General features: G+C 33.5%; 1 protein-coding gene across 1 annotated transcript in view; it reads right to left on the bottom strand.

Annotated features, from left to right (window-relative positions):
* Window positions 1–8,508: 8,508 nt before the first annotated feature.
* The window catches only part of PGAP1 (post-GPI attachment to proteins inositol deacylase 1), a 70,357-nt gene continuing 60,890 nt past the window's right edge, over window positions 8,509–17,975 (bottom strand). Inside the window, exons 23-27 of the mRNA XM_082658110.1 lie at window positions 17,404–17,539; window positions 16,083–16,133; window positions 15,416–15,603; window positions 13,910–14,014; window positions 8,509–12,846 (exon numbers count right to left, since the gene is read on the bottom strand). Of these exons, the coding sequence (XP_082514236.1) occupies window positions 12,708–12,846; window positions 13,910–14,014; window positions 15,416–15,603; window positions 16,083–16,133; window positions 17,404–17,539 (619 nt within the window). The 3' untranslated portion in view covers window positions 8,509–12,707. The remainder of the gene's footprint in view (window positions 12,847–13,909; window positions 14,015–15,415; window positions 15,604–16,082; window positions 16,134–17,403; window positions 17,540–17,975) is intronic.

Raw genomic sequence — 17,975 nt, 5'->3', positions numbered from 1 at the left:
GCTGAAGGATTGTAAGTCATGACGTTTAAGGTGCCCTACTCAATTCCTTTGGTCATTAAATGTTTCTAACAGTAAGCCAGCTTGGAGCCAGGCATTATTTCTGTACCCCAAGAAGGATATCAGGGAAACAATGCCTCATGTATATTTTCATGTTTCCGCATGGTTTGGCTTCCTGAACAAAGGAAATTGACATGCTATAAAGACATGTCTCCTTTTCCCAGAAACACTTACTCTCCAGTGCTCTTCCTCCCCTTGCCTCCTGTTTGGTAGAGCCACACGCTTACATTCTATGGGAAGATGAAACCTGGAGCCGTCTGTTTACATTCGAAAAGACTGTAAAACATTTGTGAACAAAGGCTTTACTTCCTCTCTCAGGAGGGGAAGAGGGCAGCATGTAGCTTATATAAACTCCCAGATTTATAATTTCAGAGTTACTTTCCTGTGGTGCAGAACAAAACAGAAAAGCCCATTTGAACATTCAGGGTTCACCTGGCCCCCCTCACACTGCCCTCAAGGGGGAAGAATTGGGCAAGGGGAACTGCCGTGGTTATTGCTTTAAGTAATAATAGTTGGTTCCTGATCCAGAAACCTCATTTTTTTGCTTTCAGGATAATATATAGCTACTAAAACCTATTAAAGACAACCTCAAAGGCTTACAAAAATATATTCTAAACTAAGTTTCTTCAGAAGGGGGTTGTGTACATTCTAAGTGGTGTGCAAGGCAACATGTTGGGATGTGGGAGGAAAACAATTCATTTTCATGTTTTTAATCTAACAAATTAGTGTACCAGCATTTTATACATGAATTGATACCAATGCCGTTACTCAGCCTTCTTCATAGCTGATCATACACAGAGTGTGAGATATATTCTGAGAGAAGAGTGGGAATTCTACAGTTTGTTGGAGGATGACAGGGCACCCCACTAGTTTTTTTCATTCACTTGTTTAAGCATATTGTGACATGGTAACATCTATGAGCCAGTTAAAATCCATGCATTATATTAAGTATTTATCATATTATCTAGTTTTAATTAACATAGCTATCACAAAATGAATAAGCAGCTTAAAAATATACCTTACAAGACACTACTCCTTACAATAAAATCTGAAAATAATACCATTAATGCAAATCAACAAAAGAAAATTTACCAGTGTCTACACTTCTACTCTTTTGTCAGGCTCATTAAGCATTAAAAACAACAGGGACTTCCCTGGTGGTCCAGTGGTAAAGAATCCGCCTTCCAATGCAGGGGACGCGGGTTAGATCCCTGGTCAGGGAACTGAGATCCCACGTGCCACGGGACTACCGAGCTTGCGTGCCTCAACTAGAGCCCAGGCACTCTGGAACCAGTGCACCACAACTACAGAGCCCATGCGCCCTGGAGCCTGCCCACCACAACCAGAGAAGAGAAAACCCGCATGCCACAACTAGAGAGAAGCTCACGTGCCGCAGCGAAAGATCCCGCATGCTTCAACTAAGACCCAACACAGCCAAAAATAGATAAATAAATCTTAAAAAAAGAATTAAAAACAACAATTTAACCATATCTGATAAGTTATTCCTCTATTAAAATTACATATATTACTATATACAATTATATGTAAAAGTTACATATAATTAAAGTTTACATATTATTATAGTAGTAGTATGTTTATGGGGGTAAAGTTCAAACGTTTTTAATGATAAGGGTGTGCAATCAAAAAAGTTTCGAGATCACTGTCCAAAACAATCACATTTCCTTTTACAGTACTGTGTGGATCTGTAATTTATATATGTAACTAAACCTTTTATTTATTCTACTTAAAAATTAGCTAGAACAAAGATTTTTTAAGTGCAGTGACTGTTACACATTCCTAGTTTAAAATACAACTATATTGCACACTTTGGTTTTCTAAAAAGAGTAAACCAAGTTCCTTTCTTAACTAAATTCTTTTTTTCTCCAGTAGGTCAAACGTTTTATAGAAAGGTTTTCTTCCTCTCTCCTCCATCCCAATCTTGTATCATTTTCTTAAGGGCAACCAACCATCTCTGTAACCACATAAAATACTGTTCTTTCCTGTAAGCCAGGGAACAAAAAGAGTGTGAATCATGAAGTTTCCTCTTCAAACACCTTCTAACTAAATATCTGCAATTCCAGAGTAAAAAGGCCTTTACTGTTTCAGTCAAATCTTACACTCCAGTCCCTAGATCATTCTAGCTGTTTTTCTCAACCTTCTATAATACTTTCTTGATCAGAATGGCACAAATACTAAGGGTAAAAAGCATAATGATTGAATCTTTTTTAGCATGTGAACATACCTTATAGAACTATTTGATACTGAAGGATAGGCTGATTTACATACATGGATATTCAAATGAGCACACAACTGCAAAACCTGAAGATTTCCATTTACACAGTATACTACGATTTAAGCACATCTAGGAAGTCTAATGAAACTCAATTCTTTCTCCAAACATATTCAAGAGAAAAGCAAATCACCAGAAGTATTTTTAAAATTTCAATTTTAATATTTTATGTAATGTTGTTTGAGTTGATCATTACTCTTGACCTATACCCAGTATGAACTTATATCTATTAAGTACAGTAAAATGTTTTCATTCACTTGATAAGGTAAACTAGTCTACTATTCCTTAATTTCAGGCCATATCCAAGTTCTAACTGTTGGAAAGAAAACAATCTCTAAACTAATTATAATCTCACACACACACACACACACATACACACACACTAACCCAGGGATGGGAGACTGTTTTCATCTCTAAGGGTTGTTTAAAATTCAGTCCAAGAATTGAGGGGCTTTTCTTTCCCTGAAATATTTTATATTTATCAGCTCTTTCAATTAAAACTATGGAATAATATTATTTAAGCACAGCAATTATGAAAAAGACTTTAGTTCCCTAATATTGCATGGTAGGCATACTTCTAAAATGGCCCCCAAGAGTCTCACTCTCTAGTGTATACATCTTGTATCATCCATGCCTCTTGAGTGTGAGCGGACAATGTGTATATGGGAATATGATGTTACCTTATATGGCAAAAAGGATTTTGCAGGTATAATTAAGGTTGACCTTGAGTTAATCAAAAGAGAAACTATCTAAGGTGGACCTGAGCTAACAAGAGACCTCTAAATCTGGGTCTAAAGGTCAGAGACAAAGGAAGTTGAAGAGATTCAAAATGTGAGAGGAATTCTCCTGCTGGTCTTGAAGGAGTAAACCAAACTTTAGTGGAGGGCTACACAGCAGGGAAAGACACAGGGAGCTAAGAAGCTGACAGCCAGCAAGAAAACAGGAACCTCCACCTGTAACAACCTGAATGAGTCCAGATGGGCCTGCAGTCCTGTTACCTTGATTCCAGAAGTGTGATTCTGACCAGAGAACCCAGCTGGTCTGTGCCCAGACTTCTGACCTACAGAACTGTGAGTAAATAAATAGGTATTGTTTTAAGCTGTTAAATTTGTAATCTATCTATCTACCTACCTATCTATCTATCTTACAGAAAGAAAGTGAAGATGAAGTGGGAATTGATTAAAGAAAAACTAGTGGGAAAGGCCTATGAGGCTTTCATGCTGTACACTCTAGTGGCCTCCACGTTGGGTGGTTTCAAGATAATCCTCTAAGTATCCAAGGAAAATATCAATATTAAAGCTTCTAGCTGTATATTTCTCATCTTTAAACATTTACCCTTTGGGGTATATTTAATAATATACACAATGTTAACACATGCAGATAATTTATAAATGTTCATATATTTAGAGATGCTGGTTAAAATAATTTAGAAAACACTGTTCTAATCAATGTGTAAGAAGACACTAACCCCTCAAAAGATGTCCTACCCCATTTGACTCCTGTCATCCATTCTATAATAAAGTTTAGATCTATACTAAATTCTCAAATTATGTAGTGTCACTTTAGTATCTTGTAATCCTAAAGACAGCCTTTCTAGTTGCTTCTAGGAGTTCTAACAAGTTAAATTTTATTGACTAAAGCAATGTTTGAGGCAGTTGTTAAAACAGAATCCCAGGTCTCCTCCCCACAGATCAAATTTAGTACTTCTAAGATGACCAGGGAATCTGTTTGCAAAAAATGTCTAAATTATTCTCGCGTAATTTGAGAAATGGGGCACCCAAGAATATATATTAAGTTAGCATAAGAAAAGTGGAAAGCATGGTCTCTGGGAGAAACATGACTGTGCAATTCTTTAAAATAGAACGTGAACCATAAAATGTCCATACAAATGCATATGGGAAGCTACAAGATATCAAGTTGGGAAATACTAGAAATTATCTTGCTTCCAATATTTACCTGTTATGTATCTTGTTTATCATGTCCCATGCTTAGGCGTTCAAACTTCTGAAATGCTAGACATGCTATAAAGAAACCATTTTAAGGGTTTTTCCTGAGATGGTATTGTGGAGTATGTGAACTGGTAAGCAATTCTGCACCACGTGTTCTTGTTCACCAAATTTATTGTTGAACATTCCGAACACCAGATTATGACAGATAAAAAAGAAAGCACCAAAAATTGCTACACATTAATACCTGAGTGGAGACTAAAGGCAAATATTCATCTATTAAACCCTACACCATAATGTTGAAACACAGATAAAAACATTCACAACACTCTACAGAGTACAATAAATAGCACTTTTTTGTGCATTACAACCAGTTAAATGTAATAAAGTTAATTATACCATAAAAAAATACACACAAAATTACACATAAATGTATTTAGTATACCATACATTGTACAAAGTACTGGAGAAGATCATGCATGTTTAAAAAGAAAAATCTGCAAGGTGACAATCATTTTTCAGTATATACTATAGGACAAATTGTTTTTACTGTTAAGTATAATTACTATGCACTGCATTTTCTGGATGAGAGTAAAATTATTGATTTGCAAATAAATGATTACTGAGTCTGTCTCAGTAAAACACAGAGTTTGTCCTCTATAAACTTTTAACTATAATATAGAAACTGATGCGAGTTGACAGCCATGTATTTTATTGTATTACATACACTTCCCCAAACTATTTCCATCTCAATTTGACCATGCTTTAAGGAAAGACATGTTTTCTTTTTACATGCTTTTAGAGAAACCTATATTTTTGTCTTTGAAGGGAGGCAGTGGAGGTGAAATGAGAAGAAAGAAAAGTGTGGAGTTTATGTTCAAAATTGAAATTGAAAAATATACAAAAAACTTCTGAGATGCCACACAGAGATGTGGGCATCTTTTGGCCGAGACCATGAATGTCCTATGAATGGAATAATTTGTTTAGATAGAAATTGTATGTTATTTTAAATAAGCACAGTAAAAATGTCAGTCTTTACATTAAAAGAAAACCCCACAAAAATCTGAAGCCAGTTCTCTCTTGATACCTTAAAAATAATTAGGAAGGAAAAAGTAAAAGAGAAAATGTTTAAAAATATACATGAATGTGAGTTCATATTTAACTACTGAGAAATTATTATTGACTAAATTAACTTTATTTGATATACAAATACAAGCCTCAATAATCTGAGGAACAATAAGTACAGGTTTTAGGGAAGAATTCATGTTTTTGATAGAGTATTCACTAAAAAGACAAAAAATTACATTTGAAGATTAATTTTTCCATGTGTAATAAGTTCAGAAGTGCCAGCACCTTCCCCTAAAATAAATTTATTTTCAGAAACTTTAACCAAACTTGATTTTCTACAGCTATGAAGTTTAAATCAATTTTAATCTGAAATGGGAACTGTGGAAACTAAAGGAGGCCTCTAGAGCAATAGTTCAGCAGATACTAAGGGAAATACTGATCAACTTTTATTTAAAATTTTTACTTCACCAACCTCAAAGAAAAGAATTTGGGGCCAATTTGAGAAGACTACACATAATAAATATATAGTTATAAAACTGCAGGGCATTCCTTCATCATTTTAAGGCACAGTCTGTTTTATCCCAAACAACTATAAGTTCAAGGTCACAGTGAAAATATGCATTCAATTTTGGTCTGGTTTCTCATGGGTATGTTGCTACATTTATAGTTAGTCATAAGCTTAAGAAATGGTAATACAATCACTTCAAAATAATATATCTAAGTCATTTTTACAGTTTTAAAAATGTAAATACACAACACAATTTCCTAATTTATATACACTAAAAATTGGATTTTTCTGCTTCCATAGTGGAGGCAGAGAAGATTATTTCTACCAATATTCCAACAAATACATTATCTGCTTATGTAGAAAGCACAGTTATATTAAATACAGGTATCTCCTACTTAGGATAAAATTATTCAACAAAAAGGACAAACTCATTCCAAAAATAATGTTCACTGAATTTTAAGGTCTTGTATATCATCTTTTTATTAATAGCATCCATGTCCCTACCAGATAGTTGGATAAACTGTAACTAAATCAAGGCCAAACATTTTAATGTTTGGCTTTCTCTTCTGTCTCTTTACTTCCAAGGCTACTTATGCAAACTACATCAACATGACTGGGCAGAGAAACAGTTAAGTGACATTAAATTATGAGAAAAACCATAATATGAGGGACTGAAATTCCCTCTGAAAATTTCTGTAGGAGAGAAATTAAAGAATGTCAACCATATAAACACAACAGTTTCTGAATCTATCATATTTCTGCTTTCTCTCATGAGTACACTACCACATCAATGTTAACATTTTAGCATTAACATCTTGTTCTTATATTTTCCTTTAAGATGCATTTTACAATGTTTATTTCATTGTATTATGTTTAGTTCTAGTGGATAATTCTCGCCTATGAAACATGCGACTGTATAGACGGACTGAATGGAAACACATAGAAAACAATAGAAATTCCACAATAAACTTTCTGTTACATAAATGGGAGACACCTGTACTAAAAATGATCTGGGCAACGGAATTTAAAGTTTTACAGAATGAATCTGAAGCAAGATTACCTAAATGATTTCTTCAACTAATTACTGAAAGATCATTATTGGGTAAACTAACTTTCTCTCAATAAAACCAGAAAACACTATTCCAGAAATCAGAAAAAATATAATACACTATGCTCTAAGCTTTACATATTTTGAAAGAAAAATTAGGATATGGAATATAAGTTTTGATGATGTGTATTTAATATAAGTCCTAGAAGAAAAATACTGAAAAGATTATTTTTGCTTTAATCCCAATATTGTAAGAAAAGTTCATTGGCACAAATATCTGGAGGTATTTTACAGTTTCATTTAGCTTTGGTGGCAAAGTGTGTTTTTGCTAACCATATGAAAACAGTTCTATTTTCCAATGTAGAGTTTTATGCTAAAAAAAATTCAAACACATCTTTTTTTTCCTAAAAAAGGGATGTAAAAAGTCCAATATGAAACAAAACAAGTGCAACATGAAATACAAAATATGCCTAACACTTAGGCTTTTGAACAGTTAATAGTTCTATGCTTTGTCTATAAATTTTTACTAGTAACATTTCTACTATATAAATACTAAAAACCAAGATATTACTGAAAAAAATAGCATATGAACCTTACAAAAATGGTTAGGTTTAGATTTCCTAAACTAAGATTAATGTTCCAATATGCAAACAAATTTACACTAACTAATAAAACTACATCAACAGATACAGTTTTTCATAAGTGTTCAAAGTTACAATGTACAGAATGAGTACAGAATAAATCTGACTCACATATATCAAGTCCTACACAAAGTCATCAGAAATTAACCGGTTACTTGGTATTTTAAAACATAGTCATTTTTGGCAATGTAATATGCCAAACACTTTTAGAAAGTACTGTATTTGATTTAAAATTTTTCAACTACAGACAATGAAATCAAGATGTAGCTCAGAATATCACCTAACTTTTGAAAGCAACATTACCAATTCAGGGGTACTGTTACATTTCTACTGTAAATTAAATAACAGTTTATTCTCACTATTTGCAAATTTTATTCCATTCTTAAGACTAAGTTATTAATTATAAAATTCAGTCGTCTGTATTCATAATATAATTTATTTATCAAAAATGTGAATTCTTGAGCATTTAAGAGTATACATACTTGGATTTGGATTACGGGTCTGACTTTTCTTTCCTATTATCCTTATTAAAAGTAAAGAATGGGGCTTCCCTAGTGGCACAGTGGTTGAGAGTCCGCCTGCCGATGCAGTGGACATGGGTTCGTGCCCCGGTTCGGGAAGATCCTACATGCCGCGGAGCGGCTGGGCCCGTGAGCCATGGCCGCTGAGCCTGCGCGTCCGGAGCCTGTGCTCTACAACGGGAGAGGCCACAACAGTGAGAGGCCCGCGTACCGCAAAAAAAAAAAAAAAAAAGTAAAGAATGTGAGTAGCCTCATAAACTTTCTATTTCCTCAGGCTGTTAAAATATATTGTGAAATAATGCATGATTAATAATGTGTAAGTAAAAGAAGAACTTGAAATAGAACTTGAAATGTTCTTTGTTCAAAAAGACTGAAATAAAATTTCAGCTCCCAATCATCTTACTATTTTGTAATAGTATTTTCTACATTTACCTTATGTGGCAAGAAGTTTTCTGTCTGAGTCTAATTTCATAATACAAAGATACTTTTATTGCTTCCTTTTTCTTGGGGAGTGCTATACTCTCCAAATTGACCCCCCCCCCAAAAAAAACTACACAAGGTAACTTGTTTCCTGTAATTTCACAAATCTAAAACACAGAGAAGGGCTTCCCTGGTGGCGCAGTGGTTAAGAATCCGCCTGCCAATGCAGGGGACAGAGGTTCGATCCCTAGTCCGGGAAGATCCCACATGCCGCAGAGCAACTAAGCCCGTGTGCCACAACTACTGAGCCTGCGCTCTAGAGCCTGTGAGCCACAACTACTGAAGCCTGCGTGCCTAGAGCCCATGAGCCACAAGTACTGAAGCCTGTGTGCCTAGAGCCCGTGCTCTGCAACAAGAGAAGTCACTGCAATGAGAAGCCCATGCACCGCAACAGAGAGTAGCCCCCACTCGCTGTAACTACAGAAAGCCCGCACATAGCAACAAAGACCCAACGCAACCAAAAATAAATAAATAGAACAAATTTATAAAAATAAAACACAGAGAAAAAAGTGACGATGAAAAATAATCAACAAATGCCTTAGTCGTAGAAGGTCTCAACACATTAAAAAAAATTTTCCCAACTGATTTTCATAACAAGTTCCTAAAAAATTGCAAATGCAGCACTGTAAGGTTTTGCACTAAACCTCATAATAAAGCAAGATACTACACTAATTTAGACCTAACGCTTAAGATGAAAATACAGGCTAATTGAATTGTCCGGGGATTTGGGAATCAACAGCCCTAGTTTATCTCATCATCTTTGTGCTTACCCTATTTCCCCAGAGCTCTCAAGAATAAACTGAAAATTGAGTTTTACCTTTTACTGAGTTTTATTTCCCTTGACCACCTTCTGTAAGAGATGCTAATAAGCAGTGAGGTAAAAAGAATACACTATGCTATAAGTGAAAAGTCTGAAGAGTTTAGAAAAGAATGGGAACTAGATAATGAACAAATCAGACAATCTGCCTCATGTAAGTATGTGTGTGTGGCGGAAATGTGTACCATCTGCATGAGTGACAGAAAATCAACAACGAACATTTACTAGGCCTACTGTAGTTCTTTATTTCTTTTCCTTACTGTATAATCATGCAGATATTATAGTGTAGTTCAAACAAGAAAACGTATTCCATTATATACATCTGAATTTATCTGAGCAAAATATGAAAAAAAAATTAAAGATTAATTAACACATGATCTATATATTGAAGAGACTCAAAATCAGTGTTAACCAGGCACAAATGTTGTGTTTTTTTAGGACTACTGTTTTAAATACTTTCATTCTGGTGACAACCAAGAAAAGAGCTAGCAGAACCTGTGTAATTTCCAACATGGAAAAGATAAAGAAAAGAGAGCATTAATGATTTCTATCATATTATCTGTTCCAAATTATAATAGTAGTAACTCCAGAGGACTCTTTAGAGACACTGAAAGTACTCACTGTTTGTCCTGTCCAGTCTATATTTGGTCTAGGTATCAACAATAGGATCCAGGAGTAATTTTTATAAGTTCAAAACTTATTCAAAACTCAAAAAAAAAATCTAAATAAAAATGTCATAACAATAGAGCTCAGAAGTTTGCTAAATTAGATAATCCCTAACTGCCAATGAACAATTTCATTTTCGGTAACATTTCTGATAAACCTGTGCTGTTTTGCCAGCTAATAATATAGATTGTAGGCATGGTTGAAATAATGTGAATTTAAAGACAAAGGACTTTCCTCTTCTCAAGTGATAGAAACATCAGTTTTGTTAATCTTCAGACAGAGCCTACTTTCTCATCTCTGGTAGTTATTTGGTTTTAAAGTGCATGAGGACTTGAGGAAGACTCTGTCAAAATGTGTGTGTGTGTATACATATACTTATAATATTAAATATGTGTAAAAAAACCCCAAACTACTGCTGTTTATAACATGTTTAATGAGAATCCTTTTTGTAGTCCTAAAATAAAATATTTTGTTGGAACAAATAAGACTTTAGGACTTGATGATAATGACACTCACATGAAATTATTTTCATGGAAACTAATGTGCCTAGTCTGCTGCTTTAAAAAGCTAATGTACTACTCACAAATGAGAAATTTAAGCTTGTTACGGTTTATTCATGAGCAGGAATGACTAAACAAGGAGACTTTAGATCATCTAAACACATTGATTATGGCTGTCAATAGAAGATTCAAATTAATGAATTTTCTTAAGTTCTGTATATGGACCTAAGTTCAAATTCAGAAATAGTTAAATGACATATTTAACCTGTAACTTGAACTACAACTACATATGGGTGAAAACTTGAAATACAACACCATATGTACAAAAGTTGTTATGAGTATATGTATAAGCTAAACCTAGGCAGATGTGTCCTTGTTTAAATACATATGTGGTATGCCATGGGAAAGTGCATATATAACCTGGTAAGTTCTCTTTCCTTCCAGGTTTGAACACACAAGTATTCTGTATTTTATCCCTTTTGCTGCTTCTATCAAACAAACAAGAGCCTGGTATGCCTGCCATGTCTACTATGAGGTTATCACTTACCTTTAATGATCTCAGTAAGTGAAAATATGAATACTGAACATGAAGCTGGGAAAGACAACAATGGAATCAAACAAACTTAAAACTCTCATAGATGATAGCAAGACCATCTTCAACTGATGATGAAACAGCAAGAACCCGAAGAACAAATGAGAAAAGAAGTGAGGTAACCCTCTACAGGCAGTAAAGTGGGAGTAACCTTCTAATAGGCAGTAACAGCTGAGAGGCTGTAATGGAATCCAGATGCAATGGCACGTAAAATGAACCTGGTACTCTAGGACATCCCTGGGCACTAACAAGGACACAAGTTCACAGATACAACTGTGGAGCTACTGGGACGTAAGGACTACACTTGCAAGGTTTTGGGTATTTACAGCATACACATCTAAAGGAAGGGCTCTATCACTCAGGTATACCCCAGCCTTCAGTGAATCCTATCTTACGGCGAAGATACCTAGCTCCATTACCTACTTCCAAAAAGTGAGCTGAAATCTGAAATGAAATATAAATATTACTCTCTATCTGTCAAGTAGTAATCACCTTGGTAGATTAAGATTCCACTATTAAACCTAGTGGCTAAACAACTTATTCAGGTATTCATTGTTTATACTATTAATGGGGTAACAGTTTTTCCACTGTTATTCCATTAATAGTATAATTTTATACATTAATGTGGTACTGCACTTCATCATGCTGATTTTCTTTCCATAGTAGATAAAAACTGTGCAAATGTAGAGCTTCTTCTGACCACTGGAATTTAGTTATTTTAACAATCCACCATGACCCGAGGCACTTTTGACAACCACGGGGTCAGTGAATTGAATAAAATGGTACAGACTGAATGACTGAACTGCTCCAATGCCTATAAGTAAATATCTATGAAAATTTTCTTCAAATTTAGCAATACATCTCTTCAGTAGTCTCCTGATATTCACTAAGAATACAAAATAAGATTCTTATTTGAAAAGAACCAAGAAAATTTCATTGAGTTTTGAATTTGAATTACGTTTCCATTCATCAATCCTGCTGGTTACCAGGAAAACATGTCTCCTTAGAATTTAAAGTTGTATTTTCATAGGTGTAAGAAAACAAAAGATCTACTTTGTTCACTATGGCTGCCAAAAACTGACTAAAGACTGTGGCTATTTCATTTCTGAGAAAGCAAACAGTTTAAATTTCATTAATCTTTTAAGACTTATTTTTCAACATGTATACTGTAGCAAATACAAAGTAACCCACTGTTCAGAAGAAAGTTTCATGAAATGAGAATACGTGAGGTGAGGATACAAACAGTGCTACATTTACTGAGTGTTTAGGAGAAGATCTTGGTGTGGCCAATCAAGCAGACTAGCTGATATGCAGAGTCCTCAAAGACAGAGGCTACCATATCCTTTTACTGATTTTTCATAATGACTAGTACACAGATGTCATACCACAAAACAAAACCATGCTTCAACTACTTTCCTCAAGCATTACAAAACTAATTTCCTATTTTCAACATTGTAAAAATAGACTTGTCTTCACCAAAGGATCTTGCTGCCCACACTGATGGATCTGTGTGTTCCCTCTTATTACTGGACCTAAAGGCATAACTGATCTTTATCATTCCTTAAATCCAATCTTACATAAAGTTGCATAATGCATGGAGTAAAAGAGGAATGAAGACAAAGCATGGAACCCTGTATAAGTGTGCTGACCCAAAAGCAATCACACCAACAGCCAGAGGAAGTGGAAACTGTGAAGTAGTCTTCAACAATTTACTGTAAAGAGACAGAAATACACATTATAATGTAACATATATTGTGAACAAAAACTGAACATGTCAATCTTTTATACAGTTTTGAGAAAGTGTTCTAAGTGATTTTAGATAAAGTAATTTTTCGTATAATGAATTTAACTGTCCAAAATTTTTTAAAAGATCAATACAGTCAATTTTGGCTAGAAAAGAGAAAAATATTCTAGTAAGTAAATAACCACTTTTGTTTATTCTTTTAAATTTTAACCACAGAAAAATACTAGTTGGACTTTTATTCAGCAATGCTACCTCTAGAGATTTATCCTAATAAAAAAATCAATGTTTACTAAGATATAGCTACAGAAATATTTATTTTCACCCTATTTAATATCAGCAAAAAACTTCATCCAAATAAAAAAGGAAACATCTTTAATTCCTAATAGGAGCATGTAGGATAAGACACTATTTTTAAAAGAAAAATACTATCAGGAAAGGCTATCACCTTTTTACTCTGAAAACAGAGAAACTGAGGGGTTAAGAAACTTACCTAAGGACACAGAGCCTTAGATTGAAACCCCAGATCCGCCTGACTTTAGAATATCTGCAACTATCTGCCAGAATTAACTGAAAAGGCTCCCAGAGCAAACAAGCAGTCAATGAAAAGTAAAGTTTTATTATGGAAAATTTTAAACATATACATAAGTAGATTAACAGTATAATGAACCTCATGGACCCATCAACCAGCTTCAAAAATTATCAAGTCATGGCCAATCTTACTTTACCTATATTACTGTCCACTTCCACTCCTCCTGTATTTTTTGGAAGCAAACCTTAGATATCATATCTTTCAAGGGTTAACTTTTTAAAGAAAAAAAATGATTATATCCTAACAAATAAAATGCATAATTAAGGACACAAATATAATACATTTGCATATAAACTGTATTTGCACATAAACCATAATTACTATTATAGCTTTACCTTCAGGAATAGTCCAAGTAATTAGGAACGAAAGACATGTTTCAGACATGAAAGTATGATAAAGACCAGGAACAGATGTGAGAAAAAAAAAGATTAAAATACTATACCTTGATTTTATTGAAGCAGTGTAAGTATTTCCAAGAACTGCCATAGTTGGAATAAGGATAAATGCCAAAGGTTTACACGGATCAGGATTAAGTTTAAAGTAATACCTATGTCAAAAAGAAAAAAATAAAACATAAATCAACAAAGCATTGCCAATCATTTTAAGTTCTCAGAATCAATCAATTAAATACACTTCAAAACGTTCCTATAGCGATATGGATATAAGAGAGCTCTAAACAGCTCAAGAAATCAATGATAAATAAATTTTGCTCTACATCTTTTTTTACTGCTGTGGCCTCTCCCGTTGTGGAGCACAGGCTCCAGACGCGCAGGCCCAGTGTCCATGGCTCACGGGTCCAGCCGCTCCGCGGCATGCGGGATCCTCCCGGGCTGGGGCACGAACCCGCGTCCCCTGCATTGGCAGGCGCACTCCCAACCACTGCGCCACCAGGGAAGCCCTCTACATCATCTTTACACTCAAGGTTTTATATGGAGAATTATGTTCAGAAACTACTAAAGGAAATGAAAATATCCCATCTGGAAGCACTTCCTTTTTACAATAAGTATATGCCTCAAAGGTCATATATAAATAATATTTTATAAAACGAATTATTTAAAACATATTTAAACTGCTCTATTTAAAAAAGATGAAAAAAATGAAGGTTTATATAAAGTAACTGTCTACAGCCTTCTAGAATCATAAATTTGTGCTCCTCAAGTAATTTTCTCCTCAAATCTGTGGACAAAAATTTGCACCTTGATTAAAATAAGGGACAAAGGAAGGATATTAATATCTGGTGACCTGTGATTTAATTTACTGAACTTATTTTGATTCGGCCAACTTAAAAAAAAAAAAAAACTTCCAGTATTTAGATAATCTGAAAGTTTTACATCATTTCTAAAAACTATATTAAGCAGGGATTAACTATTAACTGGATAATGTGGTTTTTTCAAAGACAATTTACCAATAATTAAATATTCTAGAAATAACCTTAGAGAGCATTTTTAGGCTCTCATTTAACCTAGGACACTTATCAGGTAACAAAGCAAATGACAGTTTTCTAGTAAAACAGCTGATCATTTATTTTAGTTCAACGTATAGGACACATCAGAAAAGGACACACTTCCTTCGTTATTTCTATTATTTTAAATGTAATCATTTTTCTTCCCCTCAAATCTCAGAAAATATAAAATTGATCGTGAATTGAAAAATATATAAAGCACTAGCATTATGAATACTATAAGTCAGCAAAATAAAGCACATTTTCACATATTTCTAGACTCAAAGAAGGTTAAAGAAAATACAATCCCTCCCTTTTGGGCAGATTTTGGGAAAGTTTATATTCTCACGGAAAAGAAGAAAATGTGAATATGTTGAAAATAAATTTCAGGTGATACCTTCTTGTTCTTGAGAAAGTTTTATGAAACATTAGGAATCCTACAAGTCTCTACTTACAGATATTTATAGTTTGAACCACATAAATTATAATTATATAAATAAAACACACCTAAGATTCTTCAGCCAATAAATTAAAGATGGCATGCTGAGTAATACAATCCATGTTAATAAGTTAATCACGGTACTGTGCATGCGAAGACTGTCTTCAGCATCGCTGGCAGATAAACGGAGGTGGTATACTGTAGAGTCTTTATGGTGATTGGATTTTTTTTCACTTCTTCTAGAGTGTTTGGGGTTCTACAAAGCAATAAAGTTAAAATATCAAGATATTAAGTAAAATTTAAGTTTATTATTTTATTTAGAATCATACTCAATTATCTAACAGCTAAATAAATACATCTTTCCATTACCAAATTGATATAAAATACTGAATTATCTTGTTTGAAAGTATTTTAAAGCAGTTATCAGTTATACAATTTTTATTCCTTTGACTTGTTATTTCCACTGCTAAGAATATATCCCCTTAAGTAATTACTTGAAATAAAATTTAAAAGATAATTGTGATAAAAACAACTAAGGACTGACAAAGATCAAATTAAATGACAATCTAAGTCTTATTTTAATACTCATTAGGCTCGCTTTTCTTAAAGTTATTTAAATTCATAAAACCTTTTAAATACTGTAAAGTTCTAACCTTTTTTTACAAAAATAAACTTTTATATTTTTCCATGTTCTTTCATACTAAAGTGATATAGCGTTTTGAAAATAAAACTTACCACAGTCTGGCTATTTTTAAAAGTTGTTAAGCTGGCTTGCAGATGAACAATCTATGAAAAAGAAAAGACTTTAATTTTACTTTTATTTTGAAACAAAAAACATAACCATTTTTACTGAAATTGAGAAGCACTGTAATTTGAAATTTTAAAAACCTAAATAAAAATTCATTTAAACACTTAAACACATTCTTTTAGAAAAGATAAATAATAACTACATGTGCTTGCTATCATGGATTAAAAGACAAACAAAATAATACAAAATTCCAGAGTATGTTGGGGTCAGGATATAATGCTATATCTTCCACACTGTGTGAGCCTATGCTTGAATGGTGCCTTGCTATCGCAACTTAAAGCGTCATGTGAGTCAAAAATTTGATTTTATTCAGCATAGTATAAGGAGTTTAACATGTGTTATATAATCTAAATCTTTGAAAATCTGGAACTCAATTATATAGGGTGGTGAAATGTTTACAAGAACCTGAGAAAGTCTATAAATTTACTAGGTTTGCTTAAGTATTTGAGAAAGTTCTGCTAATTGTGTCAGTTGTTTGAAATATCCAGTTAAAAAAACTAAAAATATTATATTTATAAATCAAATTAATTTATATTGGTAAATCAAAATAATTCTAAATAGTTTTTTCTGATGGACACATTTTTCCTTTGTAAACTGAAAGTAATCTATAATGTGCATGTATTAGTGTTAAATGCAGACGCAAATAAACCTTTGTTAAAAAAAGGAAAAAATTATTATCCTTTCCAGTATCAACTGTCTCTACATAAGATTAATGTGGAGAACATGCAGTTGTATAAGGCAGATTTTCCTGAAAAGCTGTCAGCCTTCTTAGAAGTGTTTTTCATTTCCTCAGTAAAATTGTCAGCTTAATTTTATCGTGTCTTGTCATTCTTCAGCAACATTTGTAACATTCTACATTATTTCAGCATGATTGACAGCCTGATCCCTCTGACATAACTTTTTGTTTTGCCTATTATCCACGTTGAAAGGGAGGTGTGAATAAAAACCATTCTAGTAAAATGTTTTTTAAAAAGTTAACATTACTTGCCAGAGCATCAAGCAATATGGAACAGATTAAATCTCCTCCCTTCCCTTTGTTTTTAACAAAGAAACCCACTCAGATTAGTAACTTCAGTTCTACAGTTAACTATATATATTTGAAATAGCTAAGATGTTAAAAAAAACTTTACATGTAGGCCTGTTTCATAACAGCAGTGATCAAAAAAATTTTTTTAACAACACCCACGGGAAAGTCTATGCCTGTCTGATACAAAGCTCAGGACTTCTGACTTTACTGATTTGACATACCTTAAACACATAGTAAAGATAAGTAAGAAGGATGGCAAATGCTCCACAAGTTGTCCAACTAACTATGATCAAAACAACTGTTAAAATGGGCAAGTCTGGTGATATTATCTTCATATCTTTAGGAAGTTCAGAGGGCCTGGAATAACAAGAGTAAAGCTTTCAAAAGCATATTAAGTTACCTACACAGTCACATATAAGCAGAAAACAATACAGTGCTCTGCCAGGCTCTCCTTATTAATGTGCAAGTATTACTATAAGGTAAACAGGCTTTTAAAAATAAAGGTGAGGGGTGACACATATTTTAAAATTCTTTTATACATTGTGATAGTTTCTCTTGCATTTATATATACTATGGGTAATACGTATACTAAAAAAGAAAAAGTATTATTAAAGATAATTATTAATTATAGGCACTGTGCCATAGAATTCCAATCTTGATAGGGAGAGAAATACTTTTGTTCTTAAAGTCTTGAGGTCACTCAGACATGTGATGGTATTAATGTCAGAAGCACCTCAGAAGGGTGGAGGAAGAAGCATCATTCCATAATCCCCTCTGTGACAGTAAATCGCAT

The sequence above is a fragment of the Grampus griseus genome (genome assembly GCF_964374135.1).
Source record: "Grampus griseus genome assembly, chromosome: 7".
Lineage (NCBI taxonomy): Eukaryota > Metazoa > Chordata > Mammalia > Artiodactyla > Delphinidae > Grampus > Grampus griseus.
This window is presented reverse-complemented; position numbering and strand designations above follow the sequence as displayed.